Raw genomic sequence first — 16,845 nt, 5'->3', positions numbered from 1 at the left:
TGAGTAAGGGATTAGGGAGATCTAGGGGTTAGGGTTTGGGAATTCTGGTTTTTAGAAGTCTAGGGATTAGGGATTCTTATGCTGCCACAAGGAGAAAAGGAGAAGAAGAAGAACTAGAAAGAAGGGCTGAGATTGGAGCGGATGCGTTATGGAGTGGAGGGGTTGCTGCCATAGGGATTAGGGGGAAGGGGGAAGGGCTTGTGATAGGGTTGGGGCTGGGATTAGAGGAAATTAGTTGGGGGATGGGGAAGGGTTGCGAGCGGGAGAAGGAAGAAAGTGAAGGTAGGGCTGGGGTGGGGGCTTAACACTTACTGGCTGTTGTTTGAGGGCTGAATAATAGAACTTGCTGAAATTTTATTAATTTTCAACTTGGCCTGTTTACATATGAATGGCTCTATTTATAGCCTTTACATGAAGGATTTCCTAATAGGACTCAACAAAAAAGGAGTTCTATTTGGAAAAAGAACTCATACCCACACCATGACTCAACTAGGAGACTAGTTAAAGAAAGAATTCTGTTGCAAGGACCTCCTAAATGAATAATAATTGCAGAATTTTAAAGAAACTCCTAACTTAAGAAGGAATCCAATGTGAAATAGGGTTCCAACTTGACTCTCCTACTTGGACTGGGATTCTAAACTAGGACTCAAATAACAAAGTAGAAGTAGATTTGGACTCCTAAAATTATGCTTTATCTAACCAGACCAAGAGAGACTCAAAAGGGGTGGTAAAATGACCAAATTGCCTCTGCATGGTTCAGCCTTCCAGTAGGGCTGAATGGTTTTGGGCTGCTGTTCCTTCCTTCATTTAGGCTTTAGGGGCTACGCTGGAGGGGGGGGGTCCTCTGGTTACATCAATTTGGTTTTGAACTCCCTCGACTCAGAGCATCCTTTATGCGGGAGAGATCCTTAAGGTTAAGCGTCTATGCTGCTGCTACATAACCAGTTCTCTCTTGGGAAAACTGATCTTTCCTTCCAATAGGAATGTGGCTTTCCATGCCTTTAGTTGATATGATGGGGTTAAACTAATAAGATTGGGCTGCATCACAGGATATGATTATATGAACCCATTGAAAAGCAGATATGAGTAGAAATTTTAAATTACAGTCACATCTGATCTTTTATAAAGATCTGCAACTCAAAATCCAGAGCTGTTGTTTTTTAGTTTGGGGCCTTACTAACTCAGATACATACAAATCTGCATATTCGACCAACTTGATTGATGGATACAGGAGACCCTTTTTCTGAAAAATACTATAGTAGCAGCAGTGTATGTACACGGTCATGTGTTGATTTTCTTCTTAAACCTGTCAACTTGAAAATCCATTGGCATACTTATTTCCCAGGCCTATTTATTTTTTGTCATTTCAAGAATTATTCTTTTCTCCTTTTGGTTCTCCAAAATTTCAAGGTATGGAAAAACGTATGAAGGGAGATTGGGTTATATTGCACATTCTGTTTGATGTTAATCTTTTCATGTGCAGTATCAAAGTTTATTTTTTACGTGCAGTATGGAAGTTATCAACGGCAGGTTTTAGTAGAAGACCTTAAAAGGAAATGGAAACAAGTCATGTTGAACAAATCGGTACTTTTCTTTCCCCTAATTGACTTACAGATCTTTCTTAGATTGTTTACACTCTTATTTCAACTTCAACAGTTTATATGTTTTGCAGCCCGCAACACCGTTAGAGCATTGTGAATGGCTGAACAAGCTTTTAATGGAAGTTTGGCCCGAGTTCATAAACCCAAGACTTTCAATAAGGTTTTCATCTATTGTTGAGGTGAGCACTTTTTTGGTTCAAGTGATCAACATTCTTCTTATTCGCAATATGATGGTCCATTGGCACTATGCCTGAAAGGTCTTTTGGTATTTTCCACTTATGGTGGTGCATGTTACTATCTGTTGTTGCTTCTGAGTTCTTTATCCTATTGTTTAGTTACAGAATTTCATTTTATTCAGATCTGCTTGATTTCCTTCCGTTAATTATTATAGGACTACTTATAGTAGGTGAGCCTTGAGTCAGCAGTGGTTAAGTTGTGTATTGCACCAGTTGGTTCCAGGTTTAAAACTTGGAAAGAGCCTCTTCTGCATAGTCAGTGGGTGAGGCTACATACATTTCCCCCTCCCAGACCCTGTAGTAGCAGGAGCCTCATGCACTGGTTGCCCCCTTTTTTTATTATTTTTTTTTATGACAGAGCACAAACCTTGATGCTATGGTAAGGTTACTATGTTGTAACCTAGTGGTCTCATTGGTTCAACTTGGAAAAATGCCTCTCCGTTAAGTAGGGGTAAGGCTGTGTAAATTATGATCCTTCCAGGTGAGACACTTAGTTTAAGATTATTGTTAAAATAATAATGTTGAGGCTATTACAACCATTTTCTTTCTGTTTACATACATTGTATTTCCGTCATCTTCTTCAAATCTAAACTTTGCTTGTGCATTATAATGTTGCTAATGCCTTCTAAGCTTAGTTCATCTGTATAGCATTAGCATGTGTTGATTGGAAAAGTGAAGATATTGATTGAAGTGTGTATGAAGAGTTACAACTACATACAAAAGGGCTCCCCTGTGCATGAGGCTCTTGCCAATCCACGATTTGGGGAGGGACAACTTGTATGCAGCCTTGCCTGCTCTTCTGCAGGGAGGCTGTTTCCATGCTCGAACCCATGACCATTTGGTCACCTAGAAGCGACCTTACATTGCTTCACACATGTCAATGCCCTGTACAAAATTAGGAATACTTATGCAAACCTTGTATAAGATCAGTATGATGGAAAGAAGAAACTCTTTGTGATGTATCTTCGATGCCTTTGCTAGCCAACGGATGTTAAAGTTATGTGTTGGCTAGGTCCTATTTCAATGAATGCCATTTATGGACTATGAATTCTTGCTTTTCTATGCGTCTTTCTTGTGGCGGTTCGACTAGGGTAATGATGTAGTTTAAAAGAGAGCAGCAAATCCATCCATCAGAGTGGACCGGGAATGGATTAACAAGCTTGGTTTGAGTTCCCAATGGGTTGTATGGGCCATGCACTTTATATTTTTGGATTTTTATGGTTATAAATTATAATAGTTATAGTTGTAAGGGATTCCTTACCATGCTTAGAGGTTTCGTATATAAATAAAGGTAAGGGATCAAACCCACTACCATAAATTTGAGAAATAACTTAGCTTTTAGACTCTGAGTTCTGTGAGATATGGAGCATGGTTTTGGGGTTTAAAACTAATGTACTGTGGGATGCAGTAAGGAAACCTTGTTAGAATGTCAAGGATAGAATTGCTGGGATTCCTTCTCCACTGTTATATGAGAGGCCTACCATATCCTTCTACTTTTTATTTTTTATTTTTTCGTCTCCCTCTCCTTCTGTTCCTTGGTTAAAAATCATTTTGTATTTTTCCACTGTGTGCATTTCTAGTTTACCTCTTCTGTCTATCTCCTGCTGTTCTTGTATTAATCACTGATCCTAGACAGTTTTCTGCAAGTTTTCAGATCAAGGTTCCTACCTACACAGCCTACTAATCTGCCTGAAGCAGCCTGACTGTGTTGGCAGTCTTGATGACCCTTCAATCTGCTGTCACAACACTACTTCCTTTCGTTCTCTTCATTTTTCCTTCATGCTCCTTATTCTGGTTTCATGCTAACTGAAAGTTAATATTTCCAGAATCTGAAACTGATAGTTAGTAAACCTATCTTTGGCACTTGTTTGCTATCTCAAAGATGCCCTGGTTGGTTAAACTAATCCTGCTGCAAGTAGTTTTTATTTTCTATATCCACTTACCATTTTGCTTTTACAAGCTATTCAGTGGTTTAATTTCTGTTTTGTCCTTTTTACTTAGTTTCTATTTCAGTTAATTTACTAATGTAAGTCTGGAAGTTCCAAATCTGGCTACTGTATGAGAAGTTGCTAATTTCTGGTTCATTTTTGAGTCCCATACCCATATGATCCTAGATTGCATGATTCTTTCTAATCCTTATCCTTAGCTGATCAGAATACCCCACCAAGTAATCACACACTTCTTGATTTTCTTGAATATTTTATTAATAGGATCGTGGAATGCCAAGAAAAGAAAGGAAAGTAGACCTTGAGTATTGTGAAAGTTATTAATGTTATCTTGAAGAGTTCTGTGATGTATTAGCAGTTCTTTGATTAAAAAATTGTATCTATCAGAAAATTGGTTTCAATCTGTTATTTGGTTTTGCTAGTATATACCATATAGTATATACAAGTGCCGTTCTTCTTTATCTTAAGAAACTTATCTGATTATCCAAATTAGTGACAAACAAGTTAAGTAAAGATGGTAAAGCAAAAAGTCTATCTATCTTTTATATGCCATGTCCATTAGCACTTTATAATAAATTAGATATTATTTTATTAACCTGATAAACCATTGTTTTGCAGAAACGCCTAAAACACCGAATACCACGGTTTATAGTAAGTATCAATATCTATATTAATTAATGCTTGAAATTTTTTGTTGGCAGCCCACATGTTTATTCGGAAACTTTGGTTATTATTATTTTGTAGGAAAAAATTGAACTACAGGATTTCTCGTTTGGTTCAAGCCCCCCTATCCTGGGGCTGCATGGAACATGTTGGGCAACTTCAGGTGACCAGGTTTGTTTGTGCTCTTCGATTTTGAATTTATGAGTATCTTTTGGATTATTATGAGAACCCTTTTTCCCCTTTCTTATATGAAGAGACTATTATGACCTGGAAGAAAATGTAATGTGTTGACTTATAGCTTGTTCTCTCACCTTTCTGGTTTTCTTGTTGAAGTACGTAGCTTAGCTAGATTCTTTTATATGTCTAGGTTCTTTTTTTTTTGTTGGATGAAAGGAGAAGATTTCATTAATTACTGGCATGTACATAGATCATCTATCTTAATAAATTTCAAAGATCGAAAATTTTCACCTTTAAGGGACTGGACAGCCATACTTGTGAACCATCGTAACTAAAGGGAATTTTGAGAAAAGCTCAAATGTAGTACTGGGGGGCTTCGAGCTGATAGATAACAAGGCATCCACATGCCCCATTGGCCTAGTCAACTTATATGGTTTAGGTAAAAGATCAAGTAATGCTTGCTCGTTGCACCAGAATGTAGCAATCTGGGTTGAGAGAAGTTGGGCCTGATCTAGTCCCAACCAGATACAATGGATCATATTCTCCGAAAATTGTTAGGTTCATATTGGACATGTTAATTGTGCTAGATAAGGATCAAGTCAATTATCCCATAATCGTAATAACCTGAAATTATGATTAAAGTTTTGGCCTTTGTCACCTTGACAAGCTAATCTACTTTCCCAATTCTTCTTCTTAACTTGGTACTAGAGCCCGGTCCATTTGTGTCTCCCAACATCCATTGCATTGGTCCCTCTCTCTTGACTCAAGAAACTCTTCAGTCTTTACTGCTGCTGCCACCACTGAGGCTTTGGCTTCACATGGTAAGCATGGTTGACCATAAATGCTCACTTGCATGTTGCACCATGCTGACCAGTGAACACCAATGACCAATGACCGTTAACAGTGCGTCACTCACCTAAAGGCCTCTGGCCCCGGCAATCTTTGCCACAGGGCCCTGACTCTGCCAGGTACCCTGTTAGGACCCTGCTGGCTCCTCTGCATCTGTTTCCAGCTCCCACAGGTACCTTTGCATATCTGCCGACCTTGTGATGGGCCCTTGTGCCTTCCACTTGCCTTACCGTGTTCTCTCCACCTTTTTGGTTCTTTTATTCTGACCCTACCATGCTGATTTGATGTAATCTTTGTGTGTGGAGGTATTTCTTATTCACTTCCTGGGCTTTCTTCTAAATATTATAATGGAGAGTACTAGTTTATTATTGGGTGGAGCTGGAGGTAGTGACCAGCGTTGTTGTGTTACCTCCCATTGTCACCCTGCCTTTGAGTTTTGAGCCAACCCATAAAGTTGAATGAGACTTTGTATCTTGCTTCTTGATGAGCTTGTCTCCTTACTATTTGAGGCAACCATTTTTCAGGTTATGTCACTACGAAACCCCTATGCCTATTGAGGCTTTTGCCAAGGAAACGTGGTTGGTTAACGGTGACTTTGGTTGGTACCTAGGTTCAGAATTAGGCAGACATAAGCTAAGGGCCTGTTTGGGTATAAATTTCAAATCTCTGAATTCATAAATGGGAAATTTATACCCGTTTGGTTGTGTGAATCCTTGGATTCATGAAATCTAGGGATTCACCTTTTTTACACTAAAAACATAAATATGTAGATTTATGGGTATGAGTACTATAAAAGCGCTAAACATTTGCGCATTTACAGAATCACCTTGACGGAACTCTTCGAACCACAGATTCAGGTTAACCAAACAGTTAATTTTATGAACCATGACTCCATAGATTTGAAATCTATAGATATTTGAGATCTCCAGACTCAAGTAACCAAATAGGCCCTAAAGGATTCCAAGATTGAATTAGGGTTATGGAAAAAACCAACACAACTGGGCATTTACTTTAACCCCCACTTCTATCCTTAAAAAAAGAAAAAAAAGGAGTTTTTTTGCATGCACTCCCTCCAAAAATTATGAATTACATTTACGTCCTTCAAAACGGATGTTGTTAATTTTTTGTTGGGGTCACTATGAAATCGTCATGTCCATAGACAAAAATTCGAGGGAAACTCAAGTTTTGACCAGGTGAAAATGGGAAACTGGGAAATTTCGAGGAAACTTAGGACTTTTTCGTGCAAGTTTCGACATCAAGTTTTGACAAGTTTTAGGGAGTATTTTAGGGTGAGATTTTGCATTTAAGCTAATTAGAGTATAAAGAACACGTTGGCATATGCATTTTGCTAAAAAAAGTCAATGTAGATATGTCATTCAATGTACATAGCATCAATGTAGAGTTGTCTGAGAAGTACACTATAAACTTAACTACTTAAGTACATAACATTCAATATATAATTTCTAACTTCAAAACATCAAATACAAAGTAATTGGCAATAAAAGGAAAATACAACTCAGTTCCAAGAGGAGTCCCTTAGTGGATCCATCCGGTGAGCTGAGTAGTACTATACCTGTAATATCCTCACCTCTAACGAACAAACATAGACATCCCATGACATTTTATGCCTATGGTTGTCAAGGTAATCGACAACTGCAACTTTATAAGTCTGGCCATCAACATGCCTAAGATAACCAGTCTAAGGGAATACACAATTTGGATAGGGAAGTTCTGATGGAGGGGGTATTTGTCGTGGTATTTGGGGAAGAATGAAAGAAACAAAAAACTTGAAAATTTGTGAAAGTTATGAAACTTGCAGGAAAAAATCTCAGGTTTTCATGAAATTTCCCAGGTTTCCACGAAATTTTCCATGTTTCCCACAAAATTTTCCATGTTTCCCACGAAATTTGGGATTTTTTTCTTTCATGAACCAGCTGGTCCAATTGGGTTGAACCAGGTTTCAACAAGTTTCGAGGTTTCGATTGAAACTTGGGATTTTTTTTTCTTCCGGTACCCTAGTTTTTCGTTTCAAGGTTCCCAAAATGGGACCGAAATTTTGCAAGTTTTGACCGAATTTTGTTCTATGGCCATGTCACGCTTACTAATGAGGGGGCTGCAATGAAAGTGCAATAATGCTCTTAGTATCACCTCTTTCCTAACACTACGTCCTATCACTCGTTCTTGCTTCCCAATCTTGCCTAGTCATATATATATTCCTTGTTTCCTCCTAATGCGGCTCCTTCTGGCTTATTGATTCTGGATCCTCTTGATCATATGACGAACTCCTTGGACTTGTTTCATACTTATATTCCATGTTTAGGGAAGGACAAGGTTTGGTGGCTGATGCGTCTGTCTTTATCATATTTGGTTCTGTCTTTTACACTGCCACTGTATCTTTTGTCTTCTATTTTACATGTCTCTTAACATTTGAGAAAATCTACTTTCTTTCTATTGTCATCCCTTTTGATCTGAAATGCAGTGAGTTCCCCCCCCCCCCCCCCCAAAAAAAAAAAAAAAAAAAAAAAAAAAAAAACCAAATCCAGTGATATTTTAAGGATCTAGAGGGGTGGGGGGCAACACTTGGATTTGTGGAGTGTGGGATGGTCTTTACTACTTGGATCTGGGTCCTACTGCTGCTCCATCTCCAGTTTAGAATTTTAGATCACATTTCTCGGGATAACGGTACTTCTAGCCAGATATGTTAGTGGCATCCTCATCTTGGTCACCCCCTCCTTTTGTACTTTTCATTGCTTATTTCCTTCTCTAGTCAATCTGGACATTTGTGAACTTGCAAAGATCACTAGGCTGCCTTCTTTTATTATGCACTTTGACTTGTTGGGACCCTCTAGAGTTTTATATAGTTCTAGATTGATAGGAGATAAGTTAGAAGCCATTAACCTGGATCTGCTATGAAGGGAAGTTTGGCTAGCTGAGACTTAGGTGTTTTTGGTAAATTTTGGGTTTGATGGTATCATTTAGGGTAGTTGATTTAAGAATCTTCCATTTTAGGTCTTGTTAAAATTCTAATGGAGAGAAGTTGACCGGAACAAATTGACAGCACAGGTTAGAGTTAGGGTTTGGGTTTGGGTTTTTGAAAAGGGGAAGATGAAATCTAGAGTATAGGGTTGTCAAAAGAGGCTGCAACCTGGGTTGAATTTTCCAATAAGTAAGAGGAGAACTCGATTAAAGTTTGATGTGAAATAGGATCTAGGGTTTGGTTGATTAAGGAGATGCACTAGATCTAGGTTCACTCCCGGATGCTCTTCCTGATAATCAGCAGTCTTCTAGGCTGATTTATAGGTGCTAGGGTGAGCGTGGGTTAGAGTTAGGGTTGATGGTTTGAAGAATCAAGTCTGAAAACCTTGCTGTTTTATTAATTCCAGAACTGAATATTTGAGTTAGGGTTTTGGAATTCTAGGATTTTATGAGAGTTAGGGTTTCTAGGGCTTGGATTAAGCTAGGATTAAACTCGAGTGTTTATTGGGTGTTACTGTGTTAGGGAAGCTAAACCTAAAAGGTTTCAAGGTTCGGATGAAGGATTTAGGGAGATCTAGGATTTTGAAAACTCTAGGGTTAGGGTTTCCTAATAAGAAAACAAGTTGCAGAAATTCTAGGTTTTAAATATAGGATGGGGATGGGGTTGGAATCGAGTGTCAGAGAGGGGATGGGGAAGATAATCCTATAAGGTTGGGGAAATTGGGGATGGGGTTTAGAGGGTTTAGCTTATTTAGGATTTTAGGGGTTGGGCATAATTCTGCTGGTTGTATGTCTTCTAGGTTTCCTAAGCTGCTGCAGGTTAGAAGGTTGAAGAAGAAGTGAAGTAAGAAGAGAGGGGTTGGGAGATTGTATTAGGGGATTAATATTTAGGGATGGGGGAGGGGTTCTATAGCTGCTGCAGGATTTGGGAGGGTTGGTGAATGACGTATGATGGAGTTGGGAGGGGATGGAGTTGCTGAATGAGGTTGGAAGGGAAGGTGAAGGTTGCGAGTGAGAGAGGGGAAGGGGGAATAGGGCTGGGATGGGGGAGGGGGCATGTACTTACTTGGAGGATGAAATAGGGTGCTCTACTTGTGGAGTTTCTGCAGAATTTTATCTACTTGAAGCTGCTGCAGGCCCCCCTCTAGGAAAACCACGACTTCTTTGTCTGCCTTCATGATGCAAGGCTGAAGACACATGCTAGCAAAAAGAAGTCCAATCGGTCATGATGCAACCCAGGCATTGGGGTTAGATTTCAGGATCTTCTAAATTGGAACCAGCACACAATTAGGGCCTCTAGATGTCTCGGCCAAGGGGTTTAGGGACCAAAGAAGCTGCAGGGAATGTTGATTCAGATCTAAAATTTACTAGACTTCAAAATTCAGATTTGAAAATCCAAGTCCTAGGGCAACTGGAATTTGGCTAGGGTTAGGGTTTGAGAATTAGGGCTACTGTGCTGCAGTTTAGCACTAAAGACATACGATTCTGCAGCTCAGAAGTGATTCAGGTATGTAGGGATGGAGTTTAGAATGTTTTAGAATTTTTCTGGAATTTCTTAAAATTCTGCAACTTCAATTGAAGAAGATGAAGTGCAGAAATTTCAAAACTCAGAAAATAGGACTGAGGGAGTATAATGAAAGGTTTTATGTTCTATAGGTTCGGGCAACTCTAGGAAGGGTATAATGAAGGGTTTGAGGACAGGGAATGAGGGAGTCCTAGTTGGGGTGGGATCTGAAAACGTGGGAAGAAGAAGGAGAAGGGGGATGGTTCCTAGAGTTTGGGAAAGGGGCTGGAGTTGCAGGAACTTTAAGGGAAAGGGACTCAAATTTAAAACCAAAAGTAGATCTAGGGTCCCATAAACATAATGGACCCAACGAAACCATAATTTGGACTGCTCTGAAAGTGTAAAATTACTGAAATACCCCTGCCCTGTTTCGGTCCTGAATCTAGTTTACATCAAGATTGTAGGGTCTTTTGTGGCTTGTTGGTCTGTGATGATTTTAGGGTTCGGGAGATATGTTCAGACTTCAGGCCCAGGGAATTCTGTGGTTAGGAATGTATTTGGGTTAAACAAGATTGAATGGGTTGGGGAAGAGTCAAACTTACTGTTGTTGAAGAATTCCTAGACCTGCTTTTTCTTTTTGGTTAGACCCCTGGCACCCTCTTGGTATCATCTTCCATGTGGCTGGAGCTAGAGCAATCAACTCCTCTAGTATTCCCATGCGCTGCCCTTTCTCCCGCTTCATCACTTTTCATTACTGGGCCCCTCGCTCCCCCCCCTCCCGAACCTGTTTCTATCTAGCAACTCCTTCCTCCATTCCCCTCACCTTCCCTGCCTAGGGACCTTCTCCTTTGGCTCCTTTCAAATCCTCTTCTTTCTCCACTGCTTCAGCTTGGGATCTCATCTGCACCCCTCACATTTCTGCTTCTGGGGCTAAGCTTGTTTGGTTTAGTGGCCACATCCCTCGTTAAGCTTTTACGGTTTGGAAAACTTTTTCCTTTTCCTCCCTACCCAACCCTTGCTCCTCCAAAACATTTAGGCGCTCCCTACATTTTTTGTCATGCTTCTGAACCATCCCTCATCTGTTCTTTACTTGCCCAGTTTCTAAACCTGTTTGGCTGCATGCTGTCAGCTCCTTCAGGGGATCGATGATAGTGGACTCCACTTTGATGCTCATGCTTAAAGCGTGCATTTCTCATATTTGGATGGAATGCAACCTTTGCAGATGGTCCCCCAGATATAGATCTTTTGATCAGATTTGGAAGGCCATCTGTAGGAATGTCTCCTCCAAACTCTCCTTGCCCCATGAGCCTCTCGTAGATAACCCAAGGAACAAACATATTGTTGTTAATTGGGATTTAGATCCTCTCTTTTCTACATGCCTAAGCCTGTCTGGTGCATTCCCCCTCCCCCACCCTTTCCTCCCCTCTCTTGTACATTTTATTACCCTTTGGGGTGTGTTTGTAATATTTATTCGTTCACCCAAAAAAATAAAAACAATTCCTGTACAGCAGCTTGTTTGGATAAAAATTGAATCTTGCAAAAAGAATGCTTAGAGAGAGCTTCAAAAGAACCACCTGGGCTTCAAATTGCAGTATTAATTGAATCAAACATCAATTCCACCAGCCTTGACCAAACACAAGCCAATCTTAAATGGGGAAGACAGTTATAGCAACTTGGACATGGGGAGAAGATTTTCAGAATCGAGAGGTATGAACCCCCCCAAACAATGATTCATTTCTTATATTGGCCAGAAGGCTTAATTCCTGCATTGGCAGTTGAGACCCCTAGCTGATTGCTGTTACAGGGCACTTCCTCTCTTGAGATCGTGGAGAGGTGTGGAGGTCCTAAATAAAACCTAAATAAATTCTTGAAAATAGAAGGAATATTGTAAAATCACTTAAATTGAACTAGTGGTATAACCAGTTTTAGACTGGTTTGATTTAAAACACAAAGTAATATCCAAGTTGAACACAAACCTCATGGTAACTACTTGAGCAATCCATCATAGGTCTCTATATTCATCTTCTGGCTGGGTGCCGATCTGATGGTAACCACTCTGAAGTTCCAATTTAGAAAAGACCACAGAACTGGACAGCACATCTAGTATGGGGAACCTAAACTTCACTGTGAACTTGTTTATTGCTATTCAGTCCACACACATACATCAAGAGCCATCTGTCTTTGGAGTAGGTAAAATTAGGATATCACATGGCCTTGTGCTCTCATAGTCTCATTGATAAACCCCCTCTGCTGTAACCTACCAACTTGTCTCTGGAGCTCAACATGCTTTGTAGGGCTAGACAATAAGCGGGAAGATTAGGCAACACTGAATGAGGCACAAAGTCGATGGTTTGCTAGATATCTCTGAAAGGAGGTGATGTGAACCCAAGGACCCTCCCTGTCCGAAAACTTAAGTGGCCCCCCCAGGATGGCTCCGAGAAGCCTCCATAGGCTGGGCGAACCCTATAGGAAGATTTTGGGCATTTTAGCCATCAATTAATTCCTGAATTTCGTTTACAATTTATTTCATAATTTTATGAATTAAGTTTGAGTTGTTTATGGTGTGTTTGAGTCTTTTATGATGAGTCAAAACACTCTAGTTTGAGTTAAAGTTATTTTGAAGAGTCCTAGATAAGTTTCCTTATCCAAGAGGATCCTATTTATTAGGAGTTTTTTCTTTTGAAGTTATCTTTTGTTTTGAGAGTCCAATTCAAGTTGTAAGGGGATCCTTAACTGTGAAGGAGTCCCAAGTTAAACTAGTCAGTCAGTCAGTCTATAAATAGCCTTCTCTTGTAACTTAAAATCAGTTTTTTGATGAATGAATGAATTGAGTGCTTGAGTCAGGGTTTTCCTGTGTGGATGGACCTTGGCGGGTGTCAAGAAGTTTTCAAGTGTTCTTAATCTCTGCATTCTTCAAGCATCAATCAAGCATTCCAGCAAGACTTGAAGCATCAAATCAGCATCTACAGCAACCTTCTTGAACTCCCAGGACCTTTCCCAAGTACGTACAGCACCCCTCCCCAAACCCAGCCCTTCCCCTTTGTCCACCACCTATCCCCTCCCCTCCCTTAACTGCCACAGCTCTAAGATCCCTCCCCTTCCTTATCTAAGGCCCTAAAAGCATCCCATACCCATCACACCTAGCCCCTGCCCTTTTCCCTTTAGTCCTCTGCAAGATCCAGTCCCTCTCCTAAGTCTTAAACCCTTCCCCACCCGCTTCTTCGCCCCATGGTTTCCAATCCCGCCCTAAGAAGGACTCACATATTCTCTCATCAAATCATCCCCATTACACCCTCAATGGAATCGCCCTATCCTCTAGAGTCCATTCCTATTCTTATTTTCCCCAAACCTGTACAATTCTGAGAATTAGTAACAACTTGCACTTCATCTTCAACCTTTGACTGTAGAAAATTTCCAGAAATTCAGAAAACAGATTTTGTTGAAGTTTGACAATTAGATTCTCTTCTTGTTGAAAGAACAACAGTAAAATTCAATTCTAGATCACAGAACCAGCAAAAAACAACAACAACAACCACCACCCAAAAAAAAAAAAAAAAAAAAAAAAGAGAAAGAAAAAGAAAGGAGAGGCAATTGGAAGTATCAGAAAGGAGAAGCAACATTCACAGAGGAAAAACTAGAGACCGGCAAATGAGAAGTTGACATAGCAACGTCGGGGGGTGACTGAGCATTATGATTAAGCTATTTGGAAATGTTGAGAATTGCATAGCCCTGGTACACAAATTTCTATTTTGAAGAAGTTTCTAGTTTTGAAAAGCAGTCTTGGTGCACAAGTTCTGAAAAACCAATGTTTTTTCTATTTTTTTTACTTTCTGATTTTCTTATTGCTTGGTTGACGAGTAATCTCCCTAGGATAGTTTTCTTTTTAGCAGATTTGGGAGATTCTACGCAATATGTAATTTTGTTTTTCCTAAACTAAGACTTGATTTTACATTATAAATAAAGTGCCAGGAGAGAGCCAAAACATACATACACACATAAGCTCTCTCCCTATTCTCTTCTTCTCCTTCTTCTTCTTCTTCCTTTTGTGTTTCCTTTCAGTCCCTAGGCTGATTACGGGTGCTGAAATTCTAACATGGTATCGAGCAGGTTTAATCAACTTAAATTTTGATCAATTTTCTCTGTTCTTTCTTTGGATTCTTGAGAGTCTAATAGTTTGTATAGAGTTAAATTAATTTGCATTTATGTAATTCTATTCCGTATATTCTACTCTCCCTTATTATAAATGGGGCTTGGTCTGGTCTAGCCATTCTCTCTCGTTTATTTCCTGGCATCGGCCTGTTCGTTGGGAGGGATCTCTCTTTTTCTTCCTCCTTCTTTTCTTCATCCATTGCGTTCTTCCTTCGTCTTGTTCTCCTTTTTTACCCTCGCCTTTTTTTCTCGCTTCTTCGTTCCTGCCCGCTTCGTTGGCCCCCTACTCCCCCTCTTCTTTATCTTCTTCTTCGGTTTGTCCTGTTTCTCGTTGCCCTCTCGTTGCGCTCCCCTCTTCTTCTATCTTGGTTTCGTCTTGTTTCGTCGTCCTCTCTCCTCCTTCCCCTTGCCTGCTCACCGTACCTCTCGTCTTTTTTTGTGTGGTGTGGGTTCTTGGTTTTTTTTTGGTTGGTTTTTGGGTTTAACCTTGGTTTTTAGTTTGTTTCATTATCCATCGCCCCATTTTTTTCTTTTTTTGTCTCTGGTTCTTTGCCGCTTACCCCTTTTGTTTTTTACCTTTTTTAGGTGATTTGGTTATTGCTTTGCTTTTAGTTTTTTTTCAAAGGTGAGCACTGAACAATTTTTTCAACATGGCCTATCGGGTCTCTGCTCCCCTTGGATCCATATTTTGCCACTCTTCATTCTCTTTCGATGTTTGGGCCTTCTTGATCTGTCTCGTCCCTTACCTACTTTCTTGGGGACTAGTTGGATACATCCACCCTATCAACCCCTCCGGTGTTTTCGATTAGATATCAAATGACTCTCTTATTATGTCATTCCTTTTGATTCCTTGCATCCAATATTGCGGGTTACCTATTACTTGATCTGCGCCCATCGAGGCTCTCTTACATTGGCTTGGGTGTGCCGTTTATGAGCTCAGCTTCTGGACTCCGGAACTAACGTGGCCCACTATTATGCTTGAGTTGCGATCTCTTTGGCAAGAGTTGGATCATTATGGGGATTATCACCCCACTAATCCGGATGATGTGGCGACATATAAAAAGTACATTGATAAGATTCGAGTATATGATTTCTTGGCAGGTTTGAATGTGGAGTACGATCGATCGAGTGCAAGTCTTAAGTCGTTCTCCCTTTCCTACACTAGAACAGTCTTATGCTCTTGTTCGGTGTGAGGAAAGTCGTCGATTAGTTATGCTTTATACTCCTATTATGGAGAAATCAGCTTTACTCTGTTCGCACTAAATCTGATCCGGCTAAGGAGATTGTCAAGTGTGAGCACCGTCACAAACCATATCATACCAAGGAAAATTGTTGGAAGCGCATGGGAAGCCTGCTGATTTTGAGCAAAACGAGCACAAAGACAGGGGAAAACCAAAGGCTAATCTCTCGAGGCAGTTTCCACCACACGTTCCACCACACCCTCTGCCAGGCGTTGGTTTTCACGGAGGAGTTCACTACTCTGCGGCGTATCTGCAGTTTCTCTGCCGGTGCAGCCTCGACCTCCTGCTTCCTCTACTACCCCTACCAACTCCTACCTTGCTACTTCAGGATCTAGTCACGTGGAAGGAGATTGGTCGTGGTAAATGGACTTTATTTGCTCGAGCCGATTGGAGGATCTACTTCTGCTTTAATTACATCTTCTAATCCGGTCCATTCGGTAATATCAGACCTTCATCAGTGACACCATAGGCTCGGTCATCCACCTTTCAAATTTTGTCATTTTCTCTAGATTTGTTTTCCTGATACTTTTATCTTACCATTACAATTTCTTCCTTTCCAAGTTTCCCCATTGGGATTTCCTTTGTTATTGTTTTCCCACGTGTAAAGCTACACGTGAGGGGGAGATTGAAGATGTCTACAATTCAATGCCTTTCATGTAGACTTCCTTATAATTTGATCTTTGTTACCTTTGAAAGTTTGTCCCTTACCTTCACAATCTTCTACTTTGGAGATCTAACAATGCTATAGAGCTATCTTTTTGACTGTGCAGAACTTGATCTCTGTTAACCCTGGAGATTTGCCCCTTAACTTGACATCTTCCCTTCGGAGATCTAACCTTGCAAAAGATTTGTCGTTTGACCTTTGCTAAACTTGATCTCTATTACCTTTGGAGATTGTCACTTATCTTGACAAATTTTCCCCTACCTTTGGAGATTGTCCCTTGGCAAACTTTCCCTTTAAAGATCTAACATTGCTACAATTGAAAATTTTCACTTTGGCTGTTTTACCCTAGCAATTGTTACCCCAAAAATATATTTTCCCCTCAGATTTGCGCAGAAATTTAGTCTTCTCAACATTTGAAGATTCTACCTTTTTTCTTGGGCGTTCTTCCTTGGAGACATAAAGTTGTAGTAAAGATGAGGACAAAGCAAATGGAAGTCTATAAGGCAGACGTAATCTATAAGTTTGAAGATCAAATTGCAGATGTTTACCTGGACAGATGTTTTATACTTTTCTGGTCAAGTTGGGCATGTGTGATATCCATGCCTCAACTTGAGGGGGAGTGTTGGATTCTATTAGGAGTCTAATAAGAGTTTGTATAGGAGTTAAATTAGAGTTTGCATTCATGTAAAATTTTATTCCTTGTAATAGTCTACTCTCCACTTAATTATAAATAGAGGGCTTGAGATCATGGATCAATAAGCCATTCTACTACAATTGTTTATTTCAACACTTCCTTTGTAATTGGTGCACAGCCACCCCTTGCTGCATTAATGATATAT

General features: G+C 40.0%; 1 protein-coding gene across 4 annotated transcripts in view; it reads left to right on the top strand.

The window, feature by feature from the left end:
* Positions 1 to 16,845, top strand: part of ATSYTF (C2 domain-containing protein) — a 50,471-nt gene that overhangs the window by 2,539 nt on the left and 31,087 nt on the right. For 3 of the 4 annotated variants that reach the window (XM_089158003.1, XM_089158002.1, XM_089158005.1), the window contains 4 exons: positions 1,510 to 1,584; positions 1,673 to 1,780; positions 4,402 to 4,434; positions 4,528 to 4,617. In XM_089158003.1, coding sequence (XP_089014129.1) covers positions 1,510 to 1,584; positions 1,673 to 1,780; positions 4,402 to 4,434; positions 4,528 to 4,617 — 306 coding nt within the window. Of the gene's footprint in view, positions 1 to 1,509; positions 1,585 to 1,656; positions 1,781 to 4,401; positions 4,435 to 4,527; positions 4,618 to 16,845 lie in introns of those variants that run through there. The other variant, XM_089158006.1, reaches the window with a different exon arrangement.

Source organism: Hakea prostrata, chromosome 6 (assembly GCF_041222555.1).
Source record: "Hakea prostrata isolate BN-2017 chromosome 6, UWA_Hpros_2, whole genome shotgun sequence".
Taxonomy (NCBI): domain Eukaryota; kingdom Viridiplantae; phylum Streptophyta; class Magnoliopsida; order Proteales; family Proteaceae; genus Hakea; species Hakea prostrata.
This window is presented reverse-complemented; position numbering and strand designations above follow the sequence as displayed.